This window comes from Argiope bruennichi, chromosome 10, assembly GCF_947563725.1.
Source record: "Argiope bruennichi chromosome 10, qqArgBrue1.1, whole genome shotgun sequence".
NCBI lineage: Eukaryota > Metazoa > Arthropoda > Arachnida > Araneae > Araneidae > Argiope > Argiope bruennichi.
In genome coordinates, this window is record NC_079160.1 from 68,878,842 (window position 1) to 68,905,390 (window position 26,549).

Genomic DNA, 26,549 nt, shown 5'->3' on the forward strand with positions numbered 1-26,549 from the left:
CCCCCGTTGTGGATAGTAAATAATTACCTTAACGACGTTGTCGAAACAAATTCGCGCAACCGGAACACGGAGGGAAAAGAATCAAATGCAGAAAAAAAGAGCGAAAACTCCAGTGGCCTGCTAACTCATTGGTCGTTTTTCAAGATGACGTCACCCTTCTCACCTGCGGCAGACGATCCGAAAATGCTTGAGATCATTCAGTGTTTCTCTGTGGTTGTGGGCTGAGCTTTTGCACTAACCTCCGTTGACACGATGGATATATGGATTACAAGAGAATGACGTTAATATCGAAATAACAACTCAACGTCTCTTTTTTATGGTCTTTTATAAGTATACTACATTGTTAATAGTTTGTTTCATGAAAGTGGCTTTTGGATACGGTGTTAGTGCGTGTTTGAAGAATTAGGTTGTAGATATTGTTTTTATTCTGCTTGCAATTTGAAATAGGAAAAGAAAAAAAGATGGTGCAGTGAATTGACTCCGAGAAATATTTAACTTTGATATCTGTTTGAATTTGTTTGTGAGTAACTGGAGTTGTTAATTTGGGAAAAAAGGATTGTGAAAAGTGTTTAATCAAAATGGTTGCTTGCAACGTTGTGGACAGATTGGTATCCACTCTTTTTAGAAAATTAGGACGTGAAATAGCAGACAAACCGGGGTACTTTGTAATCGTTCCCATACTTGTTGCAGCTCTATTCGGGTCTGGTTGGCAAAGAATAAGATACGAAGATGACCCGGAGTACTTGTTTACACCAACGAATGGACGTTCGAAGGTAGAACGAAGGATTGTAGAGACCCTGTTTCCCATGAATTCATCGCAAAATTTTGACTTGGGACGTATAACACGGCCTGGCCACTTCGGTCGTGTTATTGTAGTTCCACGTGATGGAGAAACAGTCCTTAGAGGGGAGATTTTCGACGAAATAGACGAACTTAACATGATAGTCCAGAACCTTACCATCGACTACGAAGATAGGCTGTGGCGTTATGAAGATATATGTGCCAGGAAATTAGGAGGGCATTGTTTCCAAAATGATGTCTTAGACTTCAAGTCCCGAATTCGAAGAATGGAATACGATCCAAATGTGACCATGACCTTTCCCTTGATGGAGACCCCAAACAGAGTCTACTTCTTGGGTGGTGCATTAGGTGGTGTGGTGACTGACGAAAACGGTGTAATCGTCAATTGTAGTGCAGCAAATCTTATGTATTACCTTGACTGGAGTACACCCAGGGCGAAGAAAATGGCGCGAATTTGGGAAGCTCTGTTCTTGGAGACAGTGGAAGCTTTGAACGACCAATTTGATACAATCTCTCTGGCTATGTTTGTTTCAAACACCTTGACAAAGGAATTGCAGAAAAACACACAAAGTGTTGTACCTTTTCTTAGCCTAACTTTATTCATCATGTTGGCCTTCTCGATTGTTACCTGTATGATGGCCGACTGGGTGACCAGCAAACCATGGTTGGGTGTTATAGGATGCATTTCTTCTATCATGGGTGTAGGAGCGGCCTTTGGTCTTATAATGTACTTTAACTTGGAATTCATCGGAATAAACCTAGCAGCACCATTTCTCATGCTGGGTAAGTTTCTTTTTCTCATTACTATACTTAAAACTTGCTATAAAATGAAGAATTGGAAAAATAAGTTACAGATTTTCCCAGAAAATTTCTATATTATTTAGACTTTGATTCTATAACTGAGAAATATTTTAACTTTTAAAAATACATTTAAGTAGCTAAAATCGTAAAAAAAAAACCCTAAAGAAAATTTATTCACTCTGGATATTGTGTACCTTGTTACCAAAAATAACAAAACTAGTTTAAAAAAAACTTGAATGAATTAATCAAAATAACTATTAAATAACATCCGAAATATCTTGGAGTGTTGAATTGCAAATACTTCGATACCGATATTCAATTTTGATTTCTTCTCTACTAAGGAAACTTTTCCTCCGAGTTGCATCGATAAGAACAATTTTGATTTCTGCACTATTTTGCCACTCGTATCAAAAGAATTTTCAGGAAATTAACTATGAAAGAATCTCAATTGTAAGAATTAATTGAATGTTCCTATCATATAAAACTAGATTCCTTTTTAATAAATTTTGAGTTTTCGAAAAAATTATTATTTTGAGTTCTAAAATCGTTGATGTAGCAATTAAAAACGCTTGTTAAATTCCTAATTTTTATCGAGTAGAATAATTTTAAAGTGTGCAAGCGTAATCAATTGCACGTTAAATAAACTTTTTTTCTCTTGTATGTAATGCAATTAATTCTGCGAAAGGAATAAAATTTCATAAAAACAAATACAAGAATTTTTAATGATTGAAATAATATGCAAATGTTCCTTTTTTCAATCAAGCTTCGATTTCGCATATTTTATGTTATTATTATCAAAACGAATGTTTCAAGAGTGATGTAGAATTTTTTTCTCTTGTAAAAATAGCTTTTATCCTTGGATGTTTGACTTACTTCTTGTTTTTTTTTTCATAACAAAATAAATTTTGTAATCTAACTAAACTTTTACGCCTGGTTTGATGGCTCATTTTTTCTTGTTCAATATGTCGATGAATATGTTTACTAATAGCAAACGAACGAATGAATGAATTACACATTTTAGAAATTTATTTTTTTCACATGCGTTAGAAGTTACTTTCAATATTGAAGTTAGTGTCTTAACTTTTACCCCCATTTTAAGCATAAATTGACTCACAATAGGAAAACTAATGTAAAAGGAACCATGTACTATTTTGTGAAGTTGAAAGTAATATATAAAAATTTCTATCATAAAATAAGGTTTCACTTTTATTCAAAAACTGAAGTTAAAAAATTAGAAATAGCCTTTTATTTAGATGTATTTATTTTCTACTTTTTAAAGACGTTTAAATGTTGGATATTTTAAAATGTTTATTTCAATCGATGAGCTTTTCAGTATAAAGTCACTCTACGAAAAATAATTTAAAATTTTCAATAATTAATAAAAACTAAAACATACGTTGAACATGATATTTTCTTTCAATCAGTTTCAAATTCACAAAATATACAACATTAATCCATGTTTTTAAAGTAAATGCTACAGTTTTAGGCATAAACGTTTTAAAATTTTGAAAATATATATATTTATTTATTGATCACTTTAAATCATTTAAGGATTGATCTATAGCCTAGTAAGATTTATAATCAAGCATTTCGTGTTTTAATTTACTATTTATTCCGATCAGAATTGATTTGTTTTTTTATTTATCGACTTTGATTTGCATCTTATTAAGTAGTATTAAAAGCCGAATTTATTCCCAATATGGACTCTTCTTGTATTTTACATCCTTCTTGCAGATATCTATTATAAAACGATCTTGTTCAAAACTAAATTTTTAAATTTTCTCTAAAAAGTAGTATTAAAATATTTTTAATCTATCTAAATCGACTGGTATTTAAGGGATTTGAAATTTATTTCGTTTAATTTTCTGAGCAATTTGAAACTGTTTTTGACAATTCATGGTGGTTAGAGATTTAGAAGGGGAAATGAAATTAGAAAATGCGTTATGCCAAACGAGGCGACTTCCTTTTACACATTCAAATCACGTTTTATGATTCTGCAAATTTAGTTACTTCAGATGAATGACCTTAGAATAAGGTCTATGTGTTGTCGCAAATAAGGCTGGGAATATTTGAAAGAATTATTTTTGATTAAAAGATGGAATATTTTCCAAAAGAATCCTTGGACGATGTTCAAAACTATTGTTGCAAATGCTTTTGTAAAATCAAATGAATTTTTTTTATTTGTACTTTCATTGCAAAACTGTTATTCCGTTTGTGTTTATTACCCCCCTTTGAATGATTATGGCAAAATTTTAGGTTTATTGTTTTAAGCCATTATTTTAGCTGTTAGATTGTGGCAACTGTAAGATATTATTCTAAATGGATATTTTTACTTTGCAACAAATGTTTTATTGCATAAATTCAAATATTTTCAGTTTAATATTTTAGTTTTCAATTTATTTATTCATCTTAATGTTTTCAAATATTTATAAAACTTTCATGCTGAGTTCCTTTTTGTTATCGTATTATATGTGACCCTTCAACAATGGAAGTTATACTGTAATAAATTCGTCCCCACTTGATAAGTCACATGAATATGTGACAGTTTTGAAATCCGTAACACAAAGCATTAAGATAGTGTGCGATTTATGCAAGATGACGGGTATTTACATCTGGTTTGTGCAATTACCTGAACTGAGTTCCTTGTTGTTACCATATTATATGCGAATTACGGGTGTGTAGTATGCAATATACGTGGCATGGTGGTTTTGCATATCTGACTGCAAAAGGATAGGGAATCGAATTGTTGCTTTTTTTATTTATGAAAACATCCCATGCGGAAGTAAAGGCTGGACGAATATGCAGAAATTCGATTTCTACTCGACAGTGAAATAAACAATCCGTTAGGTTGTTAGGTCAATGCCTGAGGACTAAGAAAAAAGAAATATCCACCCAGTCGTGTCGTCGAGCTAGTTCCTACTGGTTCCAAAATATTTTTTTCTTTGAAAATTTAATCAAGATTCTGGTAAATGTAAAAATGATAGAAAAAGAAGAAAAAAGAAAAGGTGCCCTTAAAAAAACACTTTACCTCGATTCATGCTAAGTGATTGTTAGCATTAGGAGTCCAGATAAATTTTATTAGTGTTTCAAATAAAAATAATTCACAATAAGTGGATTACTGGAATTTACATAAGAAAAGCCATTATTTAAAATACGAGTTTGTTATATTTGTATAAAGTTGACTATTTTAAAATGGAAGCAAAAGGGAAACAGTTTAAAACAATCAATCATTGGATTTTTTTTTATTAAACATTACAATTTTAGTTTGCCTGTACAAACGAAAAGTAGAAATCAATTTGAAAGATTATGAATTTTCTTCATGTGGTAAAGGAATGTCTCGAAATTCCTTAGCAATAGGATTTGGTATTGCTGAATAAATGGGAAAATTCTGTTTCATCAAATATTCATCTTAATCGCTTAAATCTCATTCTCAATTATTTGTAATTTCAAAATATGTCAATTTTTAAAAATGTATTAATTTTGGCTAAAGTAAGTTATTTTTAGCATTAAAAACATTTGAAACTTCTTAAAATCTTATCAAAATTAAGGAAAAAAATTACAAGGAAATAAAATGTATATCTCCTGAAAGCGTTTTAAAAAGATTAATATGTTATATGTTGTAATGTACTTTTATGTAATGACATGCTTAAAAAATAGTAAAAACAAGTTAATATTTTAATTAATATTAAAAATTCTATTCAATTTTAAAAATTCTATTCAATTTTAAAAATTCTTCTTTATTGAACTATTATTATCTAAGAAAACAAATTACCACTTGATCCTACACGTGACCTTGGAGAATTTTGAATGATTTCTCCATATGCACCCTACATCATGTCAGTTATAGATATTGTGCCTTTTTGTATTCTTTTTTAAAGAAAGTTTCTTTAAACTTGTTAAAGTAAGTTAGAAAGTTAAGAAGAAAGTTAAAGAAAGTTAGTTGAAACTTGTTTCTTTTTTAAAGAAACCTTGTTTTAAAAAATCTATTTTAATTAGTGCTTTAAAATCTTGATGAACTTCTCAATATTATTTTAATTTTCTCTTCTTATTAACAGACGATTCAATAAAAATTGCTATACTCTAAAATATTTTCAAAATTCATTTAAAGTATGTTCCAATTAAAAAAAAAAGAAATAGCAACTATTTAAAAATGAGCCTTTTGAGTCATACTGGACGCTGCTCTTTCATAATAAGTTAGATAACATATGCATAAGAGAAACGAATTTTGTATTCAAACAAAACATAAAGGTCTTTTAGAAAAACCTATAAACATTTCACTAAATTCTTCCTCACCGTGTCATCTGGTGAACATGTATCTAAATCCTGCTTCACAACTTGGACAAAGGGAATATAATTCAAATCCCTAGCCGCTTTGTATTCCCGCACTCTTAATAAGTTCCTCTGAAGGTAACGAAGAGGAGGTATTATCAAACCTATTTTAGAGAAAAATGACAGCAAAAACAATACTATCACGTTTTACGCGAAATTTTCTTTATTTCTTGTGTAAAGCTACTGTTTACGGAAACATTAAACAACGGAAGATAAAGCAGAGGATCTCTTGGATTGGAGGACAAATCATCTCCCTTCATGTTGCCATAGCTACCAAACAATTTACTTTCCGACGTTTGTATTCTTAGCATATGAATGACCACTGGCGATTCGGACAATACAGAGAGCTACAATTACGCGTAACTTGTAATAATACAAAGTGGATTGCACATATATTTTTTTTCTGCAGAGTTGGAAAAATTATTGAAAGCATTGTTGAGGTAGAAAAAGTATTTTTTTGATGAAAACTGGGCTTTAAATGACCTTATAATTTTCTTAATGAAAATTTAAAATGGTGATACTCTGTATGATACTATTCTTAAAAACATTTTAAATTTTCAAGTAATTAAGTTACGACAGTGGCCAATTTGAATTGCGCTGATATATTTTACCGATTTTTTTATTCACTTATTTTTCAATGAGTGAAATATGTTAAAGGAAAATTCGTGTATTCATATGTAATTAATCTTTTTTTTCCCAACTCGTATTTGAGAAAAGTATTAAATTATGCAATCCGATGTAATTTGATCTAAAAAAATGTGAAATGAGAAACTTAGATTGTGAGATACTTAAATCAGATTCTCTGTCAATAATTTGGCCATTGTGTTTTCAATATAATGCATTTTTCATTTTTCTTTTAAAATAGAATTGAAATCTATTTTCAGTGAACATATTATAGTTGGCATACGCGTTGCTACAAATATCACTTAACATTTATAATCAGTTGCCTTTGTTCTCCGATACTGGGCGCGAGTTCCGAAATATGTGTAGAAGTACATTTGAAGTGCATCACTTAGCATAAAATGATTTTAGTAAAATTTCTTTATCGTGAATTATAAAAGCCGCCATCAACTATTTGCCCACATTATTAATGATATTTAGTCGTGCCAACTAATTTTTATGAACTACATTTTTTCGTAATTACCATTTTAAATTATAAATGCGTAATCGATATAGATTCATTCTATTTTATCTATTGTACATGCAAAGTGGTGAATAAAATTGGCAAAATAGTTGGAGGTTTAATTTTGAGGCTTGGTTCAATATCGGGATCGTATAAGATCTCTGGAAAATGAAGGATGGAATGTAGCAAGCGATCGTTGATTTCTTATCTAACGTTATATATTTTCAAATAAAATGAAAATTGACGAAATAAATACACTGCTTAGAGTTGGGGATACCTTGTCATAGGTTTTGTTTTCCGCGAGGATTTTGCAGAATCAAAAGTTTTCTATGAACTTTTCATGAAAATGGGAGGTGAATGAATGCAAGAAGGCTCTCACTTATAATAACCTGCATATGAAATTGAACAGTGACTGAGGATGGAGAACAGGTTCTTAAGTAACCCTAATTTTTAATATAAATATACGTGACATTCTTTTAACTTGGCGGAAAATTTCAATTTTTCTGAAACAATATTCTTGTCGAAATGCTTGCAGTTACAGCAAGTAATTTCTTTCCATTCCTTATACACTGGCATTGAAAATTAGACTTTTTATACACAATCTAGTTATATGCTTCATAAATAATCTATCCATTATAAAACATATTTAAACATAATAAAACAAACTATTATCAAAATTAATAAGATTTCAAGCTGATCAATTCCTTGACATTAATAGAGCCATCACATGTGTCATCATTCGCATTGTATAAACGCATTGAAATAGACGTCTTGTCTTTGCCATGACCTTCTATAAGATAGCAATAAATTCCAAATTTAAACTAGAGCGGCACACCTTAGATCCTTTGTGAGCATGATTTATTGCTGATCATCAAGTGTGGTCCATAAATAACAAACTCAAAATAAATGGTCTCAAAAATCATCTTGACGAAATCTTTGTTCAGTTAGGAAATTTCCAGTTCCAGTTGAAATTCTCATTCTTCCGGTAACTGCCATTTCTTTTGTTTAAAACCAACATTAAGTTGCCTACTGTTTCACGAGATATTGACCTGAAAATATCGACTTTTCATTTCCCTCCTATAAGCCGGCGCAAAAAGTTGCGTGAGAATGGTAAATTGGAGCGAATACACACGTGTTCAATAGCGTAAATATCGGTGCGCACACCTGGAACCACAACAGGAGGATTTCATTCTATCGCGCATTCATTCATCCATTAAGCATGATTCGAGTTGTTTAGCAACGGTTCTTTCATGCAAAGTGGAGTGATATCGATTGAACCGGAATTGCAATTACATTAATTGAGCACTCCTACAGGGTTTTCCTCTTCAAAGAATCGCCAATAGCTTTTAAAGTTTTCATCTAAAATGATCATGGTTCAAATTTTTTTTGGTTGGAACTTGAATATCAAAATTCATCGCAGAATTGAAACGAGTATCTATTGCATTTCTTGTAAATGGAATTGAATAAAATGCACAGCAGGATTTTCCATCCTTTCTACTTTCTTGTATACGAAGTGCACCAAGAGAAAGCTTTGTCATTATCAAAAAATTCGAATTCGAGATTTTAATAAATCTCTACGTTTCAAACCTAAATGAATCCGAAGCACAACTTTTCGGAATTACCTTTTGGTCTGTTTGTGAAAACATTTACACAAAAACTGGAAAGAAAAAAAAGCAATGAAATGGGATATATAGTCTATCTCAAATTTGTACATTTCTATCAAATTTTGAGCAAAATCTGTTCAAATGAAGTCTGACTGTCTGAATAAAAAGTGAACACGGTATCTACAAAATGTAAAGAGCTAGGTAAATAAAATTTGTCGACTAAAGTTTAGCGTCTGAAGTGTAGTATGTATCAAATTTGAAAGTAAATCCGTCAAAGGGTTGATTATCAGTCTGTGTTTTCGCAAGCATGCAAATGCGACAGCTCTAAAATGCAATGACTTTAAATATGTGAAATATGTAATTTTGTGATTGCAGTTGTAGTGTGTATAAAATTTTGATTTGTAATCGATCGGGGAAAAAAAACAAGTTTTCTAGGTTTTGTGTCTTTTTAGCAATTAATCACCAAAGATTAAGCAATTAATCGCTCTAATAGGCTCTTGTGTAACAGTATTGCCCTTACTAATTCAATAATACTTTTTAATACCGTATTATAAAGTACGCAAAGTTTAGGAAGGACCACTTCAGCAGGTTAAATTTTGTATTATATAAATTAGAATCAAAAGAATATACCATCGAGAAACTATTTTCTAATGAAGCATTAATGAATCCCAAATAAAGTGTTTATAATTTAAAAAATCTTAAAATTATCTTATTCGATTCGATTCTATTCCAAAAGAGAACTTCTACGGTATAAAGTAGTGTACTAAATAATTGAAAATATTACATAATTGCTCTTTCGATTTATTTTTGGAGGAAATATTCGACAACTGAACCCGTTTCGTTGTAATCAGTTTCGATACGTCGGCTATATTGTTCATTTACTTTGAACATTAGTGCAAATTGCAGCTGTGTTATTGAAAATCCAGTTCGTAAAGATTTTTAGAAAGGCATCAAGAGTTTTATTATTTTATCAAAAATATATTCATATCTTTATCCCTAGTTACTTCTATTTATAACCCAGGCAGGCACTGAAGCTATAGCCGCCTTCAGAGAAAAATTTGATTAAACGTAATGCAATACATGACTTTAATAATGCTTTTCTTAATAATACATATATTACATTTTAAAATGCAATAGAAAAAGAATTCAAATTACACAAGTTGAATTTTTGATCATTTTAACCTTAATGGCAATTCTCTATTCCTTTATTACTGTGTTTATAACCTTAAATAAGTGCAAATAGTATTACAAATCTTGCTAGAAATGTCTCAAATTTGCATTTAATTGATTTTCTTTCATATTTTTAGAATTTAATTATTTTTTAGTTAATTTTGGGAATTTTCAAATTCTCGATTAACGTTAATATAAATTTCTCATAAATACTCAAATTGTTGTGCCTTTCTTTTTTTTTTTTTTTTTTTTTTTTTGCTTAGAAACTGAAAAATGCACTGAAAGAAACTATCATGTTTACATGTGAAAATGTTTCTTTGAGGTCATGTCATGATATTTTTTTTCCCAACTTTAAGTGAGAGTTTAAAACTTTCTTTCAAAAATACTGTAGTATATACAAAAAGTTCAGAAAAATAGATTCTCCGAAATACATTATAATGACATGTCAAACACGTGCACTGAATTATTAAATTTTCAGTATTTAAATTTGGTGAAAGTATGTCATTTAAAATGCTAAAATCACTTAATGAAGCCTCAGTATCTCAAATGTCCTTTATATTGTTATATGAAGGAGACTCACAATTCTCAAATAGAGGATGTGTCATCCAATTAGAAGATTAAACAAATTAGTAGACGAAGAGCTTAAGCAGATAAAACTATATTGCACTTTTTACCTCCAAAAATTATTGAAATAAGAAAATATTTCTGCATTTTTAATCAACATGTAGCTCTTTTGACCTTCAAAACTTTTATCTAATCTTTAAAAATTTCTATTGTTTATGTCATGATTTTATACTTTGAGCGTAATAGAAATTTCATTGTATCAGAAAATTTTAACAGCATAAGAGAGGTACGCAACTTAGACGTAAGTTCTGTCCTTTTGAATGGAATCTAAAGGCTTTCCTCAAGGTCTTTGCTATGGACAACGATATAATACCTAACAGCCAATGCAACTAATTATCATTTATAGTTGCCACAAGTCCTGGATAACAATTTTATTGTTATCACGAGTCCACCAATATGTGACATTGACGTTTTTATGTCCTTGGAAAATTCAAATATTGGATGGTCAGCTTCCGTCTTTTAGGAAGAAACTTACTTGCATTTTTCTAGGTAAAGTTTGAAGAGCCGGAAATGAAAGAATGAATCATTAAAAAAATATGCAATTCATAATACAATGAGAAATGACGTCTGAAACTTTCTTTAATTATTAATGAAGGTTGAAAACTAAAACGTGATGTAATTTATTAGTATATACAATAAATGTAGTCGGAACAGTAAGTTCAATGTGAATATTTTATTAAAAATGATTTTTAGGAAAATAATTAAATGCATTTTTATTTTGTGCGAAAAAAGTAAATGAAGTAGAGTTTTTCTTAAATAGTTTATTCCTTGAATAAGTATTTTTTTAATTTAGCTTACAATGTTTGTTGTATCGTAACATGCATAAAATCGTGTAATTAAATACGCTTGTTTTGTCTCAATTTAAGTATGGATTAAATGATAACCATACTTTTAATAGCTTACACTTTTGAGCCATTAATCCTCTGCAATCTGAAAAGTAATGAGAAGCATTACTATGCATTTGCGAGTGTAAGTATTCCTTTTAATGCTAGATATCTAATAGTTGTATGATTATAATTCTTTAAAATTTATATGAAAATTATTATAATAATCATTGTCTAATACGAATATAAACACGATGCATCCAGAAACAATGCCCAATTAGAATGGACATAGGCGTACGAAGGGTTAATCCATTTTCGCGAACAAATTGTGATAAAGCGATAGCAATGCATTTTTTTTTTTTTTTACATATATAGTTATAAAATATTTTTAATTTTTAAAATTTATGTTTCGAAGATTTCAAATCTTACTTCCTCTATTCTTATTCTATCCATGTATAATCTTGCGATAAACTTTTCTATCCGTTACGATATCTATGCATAAAAATTCTATCATAATCTATATTATTTATCTGCTAACGAGCGATAAAGAGTATATGCGCAAATACATTAATGGTTAATTTCAAAAAGGAAAGATTTTCATGAAAGAAACATTTTAAGAATGTCGGAGACCTATTTTGGCTGTAATATTAAAAAAAGCAATAAATACTAATTAACTTATCAGCTCATAAGTTGCAAATATGACAGATGTATACTGGAATTCTCATTGCATTATTAAAATGCCAATATCCCAAATTTTAAAGTTTTTAATTGTTGGCTTTTTAAAAAAAACTGTATTTGATATACAGATGTATATAAATGAGAGGTAATCGATTCTCGATTTACCACCTTCATGTGGCATTTAATTGCCTTTTTATATTTGATAGAAGCAAATTTATTCTATGAATGGAATCAAGTTAGCAAGTTGCATTCTTCAAAAAGTAAATATTAATTCATTTTTTTATTGACATAAAACAAATTTGTCACAAGACTGGTTGTCGTGACGTCAAAGCCGCATAACTATTGCTATTATTCATCTAATTTGTGATATTGCCTGCCGGGGACTCACCTGAGATTCACTTTAATTTGAACCAATCTAATTAGATGATTCCTCCCATTACATTTAAGAGATAATTAAGAAGACGCAATCTGATTAGATAAATGATCTTAATCACAAACATAATCAATTGCAACGAACATGCTGTAGTCTTCAGCTGCGCTGTGATATTTTATACAGCTAGATATCCAACGAATGTCAAGCTTGTCTTGTTTTTTAAGTTAGCATTCATCGATTCCATTAATCGAATCGCTTAAAATGTGTATCCAAATGGCAGGACATATTTCAATTAACTCATTTGATACAAGTGAAGTGTATTTTTTAATAGGATGCTATGGAAGGCTCTAATATTGTCTGTAAATTGCGATATGCACAATTGGAAAATCATTCAAAATGTTTTATATGAGGAATCCTTGGACCTGAAACTACCAAATTTGGTTCATAATTTTTTTTTTTTTGTATTAGGTGTTTGTTAAAAATGTTTAATTATTTAGATTTTTTTTTTTAATGAAATTTTTATGAAACTTAGTTTTTTCTTATAAAAACGAAATTTTAAAGGATAATAATCAATAACTTCAATAACCTCGAAACGTCTAACTGCCCAAAAAAGTCTTTAACACTTAAAATTGGCAATTTTTAATTTATTTCCGTACGATTTCTTTATATAACTTTCATAAGTTTTTAGAAATATTTTAAGCATACTGTACAAAAGTTTTTGTTTTAATTACTGAATTTATACTCTCGTTGCTATTAAAAATATTTTTTGAATGTGATATACCGCTGCTATATAATTAAGAATAAATATTTTTTTAAAAATAAACTAATCAAGCCTAAAATATCCTGTTACGATATTTCGAATAAAGTTTTTCTCATTAAATGTTTCAAAAAATTATTGAAATGCTTCGAATTTTTTATTTCATTTGGGAATGGAATTTTATGAAAGCTGATCCGTCAAGTCTGACGCATGTTACTGAAATGGAACAACTCTACGGGAGGAATACACATGGTTGATTGATTCTGAAACCACCTACTTTAATGTGTGCCGGAACTCGAATATCGGAATCAATCGGCTTTTTTTCTGCTATTTAACTGCAGTTGTAAGGAGTTTCTTGTACTGATTCAAAGGTATGCGAGTCGCCATTCTTTTGATTACGAACTTTTATATCATGGACGAATGGCCTCGAAGACAATTTTCATCGATTGCAGATTTTAGTTCCTTTTAAATAATAGGTTTTCGCAAGCAGAAAACCTAAATGAAATTAATTCATTTGCAATTTGTCTTACAGTTGTAAATCGTTATTCTAGAATAATCGCATTTCGTTGCTGTTTCATAGAGGTCTGCAACCCTAAATTGCTTCAACGATTTTTGTCGATACATTGTACCTGTTAAAATTGGTTTAAGCTCTTTATTAACAAATTTTTAAATAAAAATCAGTGATTTTTTTAAAGAAATTATTTATGTATTTTGTAGTGTTAGCAATAGGACAAGCCAGAAAAACCGAATTACTAAGTTTGATTTTTTTTTTTTTAATTTCATTAAAATTTGTTAAAGAGAAAATGTACACTTACTTGCCCCTGAAGAGATTGAATTTTTCTAATTCCTATCAATGGATTTATTGCATTGTTTCATATCTTCCACTTTTTTCGTAATACAATAGGTTTTAGCAAGAAAATATATATTTTTAATTTTTTTAAATTAAATTTAGGTCGTTTGATTGTAAAGGCAATCTTCATGTCATTGATTATCATGAAATTAAATTTTGGTAATCTTTTTCATATTGAATTCTCAACTCTTGATTATATGCGATAAATAACCAGTTGGAAAAAAAAAACTTTTGACTTCAGCTAGAAAAAATTCGAGATTTGAGATGTCATCCATATTTAACAGAATTTGAGAACAGATCTAGTACTGTAATTCTTCATAATTTTGCATGTGTGCCATTTGCGAATTTGTGTTTACAGTGGTTTCGAATTCATTCTTAGTATTGTTTATGGATTTTACAAGCTGATTGTTGGCAAATGAGCTAAAAAAAATTAATTCCTAAGATATTTTAACAATAGAAGGGACAAGGCGAATTAGAAAAACAATTGTTTTGGAAACTTGAAAACAAAAAATATCAATTGTTTAGTATCTATAACCCTTATATATGGCTCTTATAATTAATAAAAAAAGTCAACCCATAAATTTAATCTTAAATGCCTTGAAACGGGCTGACTTCTCAGAAGAAAATAACAATAAAATCACTGAAGTGCTATTGTAAACGGAATTGAACCTGTAGAATTGTCAAGTCAATCTTGTGAGGAATGTTTACATTCCACTTCCTCCGTGAGAGTTAACTTTCCTGCCCGTTATTGCTGTGCAATCTGCCGTCGCTGGGTCATTCAGGCGATTTTTACCCGCCGGCGGGTCACGGGATTTTTTTTTTTTTTTTTTTTTCCTTTCCAAACTAGTTTCTTAACCTACTGTCTGTCCACGACAAGAATACTGCTAGACATTCGTCTATGTTTACGGCGGGCGTTATAGAAACAGGTTACTGTAGGAAGAGTTCATTTCGCAGAGGTAGAAATTCATTCAAGTTTCTTACATTGGCACGTTAAGCGCCAAAGTGGCGATATTTGGTATTATTGCATTTAATTCTTGAAAACAAATTTAAAAAAATAATTCACTCAGCTGAAAATCATTTGCATACTCGGAATATTGAAAATATCCGGCATTCCTGTCATATGTATACAAAGAACAAAACAAATCAAATAGAAAAACTGAATAAATATTTGTATGTCTAACGACTACACAAGAAGAAAAAAAAAAAAAAAATTAAGAAGTAAAATCATGCATGACAAAACATTAATCGTCTTCATTTCATTTGCTCTAAATTTATATAAGTTATTAATATCAAATTCTCCGCAGCAAACGCGAGGTAATCTAATTTAACATAATTAATCGTACTTATTTCATAAATTTTATAAAAGTGCTTTTATTTTGTTTTAAAGTAAAATGCTCATTGTTAAATAGGTTTGAAACCTTTCCAAATTTATATTTATTTTTCTGATGTATATACTATTTCCCGAAACACAAAATTAACGATTACCACACTATCAATTTTCAGATTTTTAAAAATCAAACTGTGATTTGTAACTTATTTTCAATATGCACAAGCTTTTTACAGCATAATTAATTTCGCAAAGTTTATATGTAAAAGTATTCTGAATTTGAAGATAATTCAAGTGTTCATTCATGCACGTGCCAGATGTCCCAGATTTAAAGGAACCCAACTAAATAAGCCCAATATCGCTTTACATTATTCTACGAAAAACGCGGTAAAAGTTTGTTTTTGTATTCCAGATTACCATTTATTCATTTCCCCCGGCTTGAAAAAGAAATACAATTATTTCAAAGAAAAAATTTTCTCACGAGCTGTCAATTCAAGTAAGAGTGATAAATGAGCTTTTCCTTTCAATGTATCCTCGAAGCAATAAAGGATCCAAATTCCTGCATGCATTTTATCATTTCGGGGTTGAAAATTCTTCACTCCTAATGTTCTTCACATTTCTATTCAAAGCCTATCAATACCGTTTGAGAATACATATCTGCTACCGTTTTACTATCACAATCAGTGCACCTGAGTAGAAAGGAATCTCGTTAAATACTTTAATCCTTCTAACTCACATTAACGTGCATACAATTTTTAGATTCTTGGAATCCTAGTTAAGAAGGAAAGCTATTGAAACTACAGAGGCGAGACAACAAGTCTCAATAAATGACTATTTTTCTTTATTTTATTGAAAAAAAAGTAATGCGCTACCTATAATATAATATTTTTTCATACCATTATATAGTTGAATAATATTTAGCGATAAAAATTTAATAGAATTACTTCTTAATAATTGCATATACTCATTCAATTCCAGAAAAGAAATTAAATCGTTTTAATCTCTAAATATTTTCATATAGCATAATAGAATCACTATTTTGAATTTCAAAGTAATTCTTTTTTTTTAAACTATAAATACTCTCTCATAATTATTATTTAACACTAAGAGCAAAAGGTTAAAACAACGGGTTTTTTTTCCCCTCCTCATTTTTTTTTTATCTTGACAATGATTGTGATAGTAGATAACTAAATTAATTATACCTGTAGATTTAAGGAAATTACTCAATAATTTCGATGAAAATAAAATACTGAATTATGAAATATACTTGTTTAAAAAATAATGGAATTCAAAGTTCCCTGCAAGAACTTTTTTTTAATAAATTTTCAATACACTTTTCAAATAAAAAATTCAAAATGAATGATCAATTAATTTTACTTATACAAACAGCTGAGTATAATTTGCTTTAAAAGTTTGAACTGTGCATTTTTTTTATAAATATAATCTGAAATGGATTTCTATATTTTCCGTGCTTGTGATTTTAAAGTCTCTCCTTTCTTAAATCGAAAAGGCATTTTAAAGGATGTCAAAATTTACGAGACAAAGAAAATATTAAATAATAAAATGCAGTTAATATTAACCAAAGAAAAGATTAATAAAATATAAAAGAAATAAGTTAAGCGAATATAAAGATACGTGCAACTGCGATTAAAGCGAGAAGACGAATGAGCAATAGATTTTCTGTTATCGCTTCACATTGACGCCAAGAAAAAGAATACCCCCCCCCCCAGACTTCTTTCCGATTCCACCCATTGAAAATGGATCATCCCTACCGCAACCTGTTTCTATAGCGCCCGCCGTAAACATAGACGAATGTCTAGCAGTATTCTTGTCGTGGACAGACAGTAATGCTGTCTTTACCTTTACAGTCTTATCGGCAGAAGTTTTTGTTTCCTTTTTGTTTGGATGCCGATCACGTCTATACTCACCGGTCTGTTAGTGAGCTTTGGGCTGTGGCTGCGTTTAGCGAAGCGATATTCCACTATGCTCAACAGAAATAATATCCAGGTCGTACAATTTTCCCGATTCGAATGTATGTAAATTATGAGCAGTTTTTAATTTCGGCTGGTCTCTGCTTGGCCATTTGTCATAAAACCGGTGCATTATTGAGCGACACGAAAAACAGAGCAACACATGTTTATTAATTGCTGGGATATTGGTTCTTAAGGGCATGGAAATTGGGAAAAAAATATGTTGCTTATCTGCACTTCATAAACAGTTTTTTTTCTACTTATCAGAAATCTAAGAATAAAAATTAATGTAAGCTGTTCTTATCTGATATCAGATGAACGCTTTTCTGTTTTATTCACTGCATTTTTATTTTTATTTTTTAACGTTCACAACTGCTATGGAACTCTATGGTGTGGCTCGAAGAAATAAAATGATAAATTAGCTTAAAAGACTAATATTCTAAGGTGGCAGAATGTTTAGGTTTTAAATTTCTATTTTAATAGCAAATTGCGAATTTTTTAAAGAAGTCTTTCCTTTTATTAATCCGAAGAAAAAGATATTTAAGGTGTAAGAGGTTTATGGAAAATTCTCATCCTTGATTTCTTATATCAAATAGAAATGTTAATTGTTTCGAATGTAAAAATGAAGATCCAAGAGATGCATTTATTTTTCAAGTTGTACCTCAGTTATAAAATTCAGAATTAAATTTGGTCCAACTTAAATAGTGTTTCTTATCGTGGGTATGCCAAGTTGAAACATAAAAGGCAGCCGTGAATTTTCATCTTGTTTCATATAAATTTATTCTAAAAAGTATTAGATTATTAAAAATAAAAAGATATTGCTATATTTTCTCAGATGGGAGGGGGGGGGGGAGGTTCTTGAAATATACTTGGCATAGTCCTAATAGCCTAAAACTAGTCGTGAGATATGAATTTCATAGATTTGTTAAACATGATAGATTAGCCAAACCTCAAGTGCTTTCCCGATTGTAAGTGTTTAGCGTAAATTTTAAACGTGGTTCAATGTTTTATAAACGCACTTACTCTTTTGTGTAAATCTATATATTATTATTTTTAAAATGATTTCGCGCTTCAAAGAAAGCAGTAATGATTCATCAAAACAATATTTTAGCTCACCCATTTCAAATCATCAATATTTTTTTAGAATTTTGTTTTACTAAATCAATTATTTTAAAGATTGAGAATCGCTTAAAAGTTTGAAATGAAATCGTAAATCTTTTTTTTATAGAACTAATTTCTGATCTCTCAGAGTGATATGGACAAAGAAATTTAAATAGTGTAAATTTTATTATTTTTGAAAAATATAAATTTCATTCAAACGGTTCATAATTTCATAAAACAATGATAAATCGCAGCAAAAAAAGTACTTGATACTTGCAAACCGTTTTTCGAATATTATGTATTTTAACCAAGTAAATGGCAACAGAAAATCTATCTTAAAAACATTCTTAGATGAACGTTTCTAAATGGCATAGTTTTCCCAACATCATTCTTAATTCCATGTGTACAGAAAAGTTCACTTCAAAACTACATCTGTAAAATATAGTCCGTATTTGTTAATAGCGGCTCTTACTTGGCGTCCTAAAAACCCTTTGTTCTCACTCCTTAAAACGATAGCACAGATGTGTTCCCAATGTTCAAGAAAGGTTCTTTTTCTTAAAGCAAAAAACAAGGATCTTCCATGTCCTTTTATTATTTTTTATATCTTCAAACCTGTGCTTTTAGTTTTCACGTCTGGCTTCTCAACAGCGATGGTTGCGATTCTCTTTTTAACCGGAAGCGCAAGGCTCTTCATGCTTCAATGCATGCGCGAACGTTGAATGCTTCCATAACACCCTTGGATTCTTCGTGTTCCATATATCCAGGGAAATGTGGGACACTGTTTTTAATTTCAACTTTAGGAAGAATTTCATTCACTTCTTTTATGCGCAGTCGGTGCTGTATTAGATTGTTTGTCGGAATGTTTATCTATATAGAAAGATTTGCTTATCTTATGACTGGTCTTTAAAATTAGGAAATGAATGTTTGGAAAAGAAGTCGTCTTAAATAATGCCTGCTATAAGAAACAAATTCATTAGAATTTTTAATGTCATGTAAAAAAAAATGTAGAACAAAATAATGCATATCTCAAATGAATTTGAAAGCTATCGTAGATTATTTTTTTTTTTTTTAAAAACTAATTTTGAGTGGAATATGATTTCGAGAAAAAGTGAAATTCTGAAAACAGACGAAGCAAATTTCTGCCTTGCCACTGAAAGTAAGGATTTTAGACTATTCTCCTTCGGCTATCAGTCGCATCCCAGGATATTAATAGCATTTAGTCATGTTAACTGGCTCTGATTATCTACATATTATCGTATCAAGTGAAAAAAAAACTATCTTAAATTATATTTGCACAATAAACGTGGAACATTCTGATTAGTTTTCTATGTACTCAAAATGAAAAATTGAAAAAAAATTCATCTAGTTGTTGAGGTTGGAGGCTTCATCAGTATTTTTATTTTATCATTTCTCGAAACAGGAAAGTTCAGGGAACATTGATCACATGCCATGGAGTTTCTAATTTTCATTAAAAAATTATCGAAATCCAGACTTAGTTTGGACTCAGGAATTGGTTCTTCGTTAGCGTAGTTGGTTGTAATATAATAAATGTGCAAATTATATCGCTTTTTCCTATTCCGTAACTTGCATTCTAACCTTTGCTTACAATCCGGTCCTTAGCACTTTCGCGTCGTTTAGAACATTTTTTTTATAAGTTACATTAAATTTTAAATTTGACGAACCGGCTAATCCCCAAAGGCAACTAATTATTAACTATTATTAGCATGGACTACAATATGAATTTAAGATGGAATTGAATTATTATATTTTAATGGAAAATGTAACCTTGCATCCTCGTCATAGAAAGAAATCGTGTTGGAAACGCATTAACAGATCTTATTAACTCGGACAAGAGGATTCCTCTAATTTTTGTTCATGCCGAGGCTACATAATATATCGTACTACGCGAGTGAAATGATTCGTCACTGCAGAACCAAGTATTTCTGCTACACAGTATGGTAAATGCTTGATCCGACGTTTTATGATTTACGTGGCCCAGTTGATGGTGGAAGAGGTTGTATATATTTCTGCCACGATGGTGGCGTCGTGTGTTATTCCAGTTTAATTGTTTTAAAAACGGGAGTAAATATAACACTGGGATTATTTTGAGTGGACCTCTTAATTTTGAATCGCGGTCAGATGACGAGGACGACACCTGAGGTAGCAACTCCTCTCTAAACTTTAGCACTACACCGAGAAGACACGCGCTAGACCCTTTTATGCAGTGGTTCTTAGTTGGGAGCTATCTGGAGTCTGGAACCATCCAGTCACCAACCAGAGACCTTATTATTAGTCCATCTCAGCTGCGCTTCCAATTTATTAGTTTCAAAATGAACTGTAAAGAACATTTATCCAATTGACGGTAGCCGAATTAAGCGTGCTGAGTATTCGTATATCCTCACAGACGAATGGTTTCTACAATCGAAACTTTCTTCGACTCTGATATAAAAAAAAGGCGGGGTGGTGGAGGTCAGCAAACGAAAAAATACTACATAATGCCCATCGTTGAGTGGCGTTCACGACAATTTTATCTTTAATTTCTAATAGTTTTATATCGGCAATTTTATGGGACTGATAAATTTTATGTATCTCTAGGTAATGAAAACTGATCATCAGAAATTAAAGTCGATTCGTAAATAGAAGTAGATTTGTTGAAGTAGCTTTTTAATGAAGCAAAAATTATGAGAATGAATTTAGTTTAAAGAGGAAAAATTGTATTTGTTATATATATGTCAAAATTATTTATTTTGCACACCTCTTCTAGATTTAAATGAATGCATGTCCATATGGCACTAAAAATTAAATAGTTTTATAGTGACATACGGTCATGTATTTCATGCAAAGTATTAAAGTATCCACAAGAATCATTTCAGAAGTTCTTTGAAAGTGCTATAATATTTTGAAAGGGAATTCTTTTATTCATATACCAGTTAAATTTTCTATGCACTTATTCCACCCTGCAATCAAAATAATCTTAAATTTCACTATTAACACAATTCAACGAGTTTTGAATTGAAACTAAAATCGGGAGAACTAGGTTGGGTTGGAAAATCCATTTCTGTTTGAACTGATTTTTCCTCTTGTTTTTGTAAGTTTGCTTATCGCTTATCGTTAAGGACTCATTTTGACGAATGAAAAATAAGGACTCCATGCTTTTTATTTTATAGAAGATTTTTTAACTAAATGTGTATTTAATTAATATCTTGAGTGACTTAGCACAGTTTTAATTTGCTTAGTAGCTTATTGTTTGAAACTGGAACTAAACATTTTCTACATGTTGATTGTTATTCCTAATCTTTTGCTCTTTTCTATTATTTGATAAACAATGCACTTATATTCCATTATCATATATAGAAGTAGACTGATAACAAGTAAACTTTTATATTTAATCTTGACATCTGTTTATTAATACTGTACTTGTTTATGCACCAATAATTATCTAGTTAAATTACTGCTATACATGCATAATTCTTTAGTTTGTCTATTTTCCATTTTAATTTCATGAAATCCAATAATCTTATCATCCGTTGCTTTTTATAGTTCATTGATTATTTGTTAAATAATTGGATGGACAGTTGAGAGAGATATGTTATCACTGCTATTCATGATTCATCTCCTTGTTATTTTGAAATTTTTTATATTTTCATAAAAATAAAAAAAATGGCTTTTTTTTTTTTTTTTTTTTGTAAAAATGTCAAGCATTAATATAATAAATGAAACAGTTTTTACTTTCCGGTATAGAGAAAATATTCCAATCGTTAAAAAAAATGTCGTACTTGAAATTTTGACGAATCCGAAGTTCGAGTTTGAAAAGCACATTCTTGGCTTGACAATAAAACTTGATACATGGATTTCATACCACATTTGTTGATTTCTGTCAAATTTTAAACGTAATACATTCATAAATTTGAGTAGATGGCTATTCGAATACAAGTGAACTCAATAACTACAAAATATAAAAAGTTAAATAAGTAAAATTGGGTATACAAGCTTAACATTTAAAATACAGATTCTCACTGAGTTTTGAATCGAATCTGCCTGAAGATTGACCATTTATCGGTCTGAACTTTCACGTGCATGTAAACACAATGGCTGAAATCATTGAAATTCGTCGTATCTTATGATTCAAACTGAAAATATGTGTCAAATTTTGATTTTAAACCCGGTAAGAATACAAGTGACCAAAATACTTGTTCACGCGATAGATTCAATAAAAATGCTAGATTCTCGTTAAAGATCTATATTTCGTACTATTGTTCACCACTGACATGCAAGGAATTCAGCGTTTTAACCAAGAAGTAGAATTTTGTGCGAAGGGAGAGGAATAAGACCTTAATCGGAGATAATGCAAGACATTTTCGGGAAGAACCCTCTTGCTGTTTTGTTTTTAGTGCTTCTCATTAAGAACAAAAACACAAAAGGGCTTGGCTAAAGATAGCCAAAGATAATAATTTTGGATTTAATAACCACACTTTATTCGAATAGTTTAACATTCAAATTACATTAGAGAAAGCTGATGTTTTTTGCCGGATGATAAAATTTAATACGAGCTCCATTATTTTGACTTTCCTCATTACAAATGATAATCAAGCTCGTGCCGAGACTTGAACAACATTTGCAGTAATATTAAATCTGTAATAGAGGCAAACTGTTTTGAACGGAACGCACATTTTAATGAAAAGCAGCCAGAAAATAAAAACTCATCGAATTCGAAGATTTAGGAGACCAGGCAATAATATTCAAATCCCATTTGCCAACGGCGTGTGATTGCTACGAAAAGAAGTTAAAACATTTGCTGATATTGAACATGTGCGAATCTAGTAATTTCTGATTTAATGTTTTAACAAAAGTTCTTATTGACAGTTCAGTCCTTTCCCCCCCCCCTCTTCTGTTTGAACCTTTATTTCTGAGCACTTTTGATCTGGCTATCTAGTACTTTAAAGAAAAATTCAAACGTTTAATCTCCATCTTGGTTCTTAATAAAATATTTTATTAAGAATATTAATCACTATTTTTTTCATTCGTTTAATGCTTATAACACTAATTATGGGCAATTATAGGTAAAGCAAAAAGAGAATGTAATGCAACTTTTAAAATTAAAAAGATAATCAAACGAATCCGTTAATCAAAAGCTGAAAGGAAATTCAGTTGAACTTTAAAATAAAGCCTTCGGTCTAATAACCTGACAACATTAAAGTCCTCCGGATATATTTAATACTAAATTGTAATTAATGGAAGTGCAAGACTATCATTCTTCAAATCTCTGAATTTTAACGATGCGAAATCTTTAGAAGGCCCAGACGCATAGTTAGACGCAAAATCACCCTTCCGATCTGGATCGATTGTTTTGGCACTTGCTGCTGCTACTCATGTTCAAGCAGCGCGTCGTCACTTGGACACCTACGTCAATAGGAAGTGTTGCCGCCTGACCTTGAATTCCAGTCTCTGCAGGTCAACACTCGCCATGCACGCAGGTATTTTCTCAGGGGGAACACCTTTCACCCACTTCCGACGCTGCCAAGGTCGTTGCTGTCGAACGGTGAACTTTGGTGGGAGGGGATGGGCAGAGGTGCTTCATAATAAGGTTACCGGGATTCAAATCTTGAGAGGCACGATTTCATGCAAATATATAGGAAACATAATGTAATAAAGTGAGACCAGAAGGGAAGTTGACTTTTAAACTAGAAGCACTTTGTCAAGTTATTTTACATTATACAGTACAATCGATTACTGGGATCATTTCAAATCTGTAAATTGGACTCGAAAACAGTTCGCTAATGAAAACAATTTTTTGCATTAGAAAAGTAATTAACCACATAATTATGCATGCATGAGTGAACTCTTCTGTTTAGTGCTTCCGGAAGTAAGACATTTTTGATTATTCAATACAACTTCTTTGCTAGTTTTTGCTATGCTATTGGAATGTTTTAATCACCCCTTTAAAAACGATATCGAAACTATATATCTTATGGAATTTCTTATTAATCTGCATAGTGACCTAAGAATTCAATAATGTTTTAGGTAATTACTGGAGAGTTCTTATATTATTCTTATTTTCTTATATTCTTATATTATGCAATTACAACATGCTTTTTGTAGCTACCAAAATTCATTTGGTTGGAGCTCTTTTTGAAATTCTGTAAACTATAAAGTTAAAATTTTTGATTATGATCGCATAAGTTTGTTGAATTCCTATTTCCATGAACGAAAACCTTAAAAATTATATTCTTTACTGAAATACTTGTACAGCTACTTTATATTACCAATTCATTTATAGTAAATTCACGATTATTTTCTCATTTTAATAATGGCTCATTTTAGAATACATTTGATTGAATATATGTCAAATTGAGAATGTTTTTGTGCTGTTTTAAGGGTTAGTTTCACAATAAAGATTTCGAATTCTAAGTTGTATTTTTTATTTAGAACTTCCTCAATATAGAATGAATATCGATATCTATATTGTCCGTCTTAATCGGTATTCGGTAAAACAGTTTGATTCTCCCCAGTGATAATCGGATACAAGATAGCTATCGCACACAGAGGTCCGACTCCATCTCGGTTTTCGCATTCAATTTATCTCTGCTCCCAAAAGTACCGCGCAAGCCGCCTGGGCTCGTTACCCTCACGTCAGCCATCTATTGGCATGAAAAAATGTAGCCAAATTCAGCACTACCGATTCACTTAATGTGCATTCCTGAAATATTAAAGCTTTCTTCCTTATTGAATACATTTTGTATTTAAAAGCATTTCTTCTCTAAATATTATTTTTTTCACTGATTTGAAATTTTTGAGAATTGAGAAACAAAAAACCCATAAAGTTTAAAATTCTTACCATAAAATTCTATTTTAAAACTCAGCATTGAAAACTGTAGTCTGAATAAAGCTATATATAATATAAGACAAGCTTTTGTTTTATAATATAGAAATGGTATAAGGTAAAAACCAATAACCTAAATATAAAATGTATCTAAAAATATAAATAATTTAAATCGATATATCTGATAAAACGTTTCTCAAAAAATAATGTAGGACATATTATGAGAATGAAATTAGATATTAGTTTTCATCTTAAAAATCTTAACTGTTTTGCAATAAAAAAAAATTTTGCAAAGAAATCAGAATGGAAAAAATAAACTGTTTGAATTAATATGGACTTAATTCATATGATTAAATCTTCAACAAATTTTAAAAATAGTAATATTTTTTGTATTTTGTTTTCTTAAAGTTCCTCTATCGAGAGAAAGTTTTGCATATTGAATTCACATTGTGATTATTTTAAATAATCAAGATAAAATATCTGGAATTTTTCTTAACATTCATAACTCCTTTAATATAATTCCTACATATGTGTATGAATAATTTAAAATAATATTCCATAAAGAGACTGCATCCATATGGTTGAAAATCTTGAGGATTTTACTTTTGTTTGAAAAATTCAGAACATACATTTGATATTCAGAATAAACCTTTCATTTGTATTTCGCATCTGAACAGGGCACTCTTAATTGTTGCTTCATTAATAAATATACAAGGTGCTTTTGATTTTAATAAATTTCAGTGTTCATGAAATTCTAAGATTTTTTAAAAGATCTTGGAATTGTTTACTGAAGATTAATTTTTTCGAATAAAATCGTTTGGAAATAATTTATTCCCAAGCGTATTAAAATAAGCCATTATCCTTGATTAGATAAATACTTTAATAAGTGTGGAGATTTTTAAAATTATTATTTTAACTTCAGAACTGCTAATATTGATTAAAAATAAAAGAACCAAATTGAACTGCAATTCGAGCTGTGAAAATATTTCATATACAGAGGCAATATACGTTGTTTTGTTGTAATATTAATGTCGATGATAGTAAAAAGCTTTTTAGAAAAATTTCTGTAAGGGTAAAACCTAAGCATTCGTTCTTTTAAGATTTAAAAGCAATTCTAAGAATAATGTGAGGTATTAGAAAATCGAAGAATTATTGAAATTCCTTAATGTTATTTAGAATATTTTTAGTAATAAATGAAAAATCAAAAATCCAATAAAACTTTTAACAAGTTTTTTTTAAATACTTTGTATTGCATAATTTGGAACTATTTTAGATTTACAGAAGCTTAGAATGGTGGTTGCAGTTTTGGTGTAATCATCCTCGTCTAACCACAAATGAAATTTTGAGTTTAATCTGTAAAACAGCGCTTCTTTTGTTTCAAAAATAGAACACTGCAT

General features: G+C 30.1%; 1 protein-coding gene across 1 annotated transcript in view; it reads left to right on the forward strand.

The window, feature by feature from the left end:
• The first annotated feature begins 212 nt into the window (after positions 1-212).
• LOC129988606 (patched domain-containing protein 3-like) overlaps positions 213-26,549 on the forward strand; it is a 103,070-nt gene continuing 76,733 nt past the window's right edge. Inside the window, exon 1 of the mRNA XM_056096866.1 lies at positions 213-1,584. Coding sequence (XP_055952841.1) covers positions 579-1,584 — 1,006 coding nt within the window. The 5' untranslated portion in view covers positions 213-578. The remainder of the gene's footprint in view (positions 1,585-26,549) is intronic.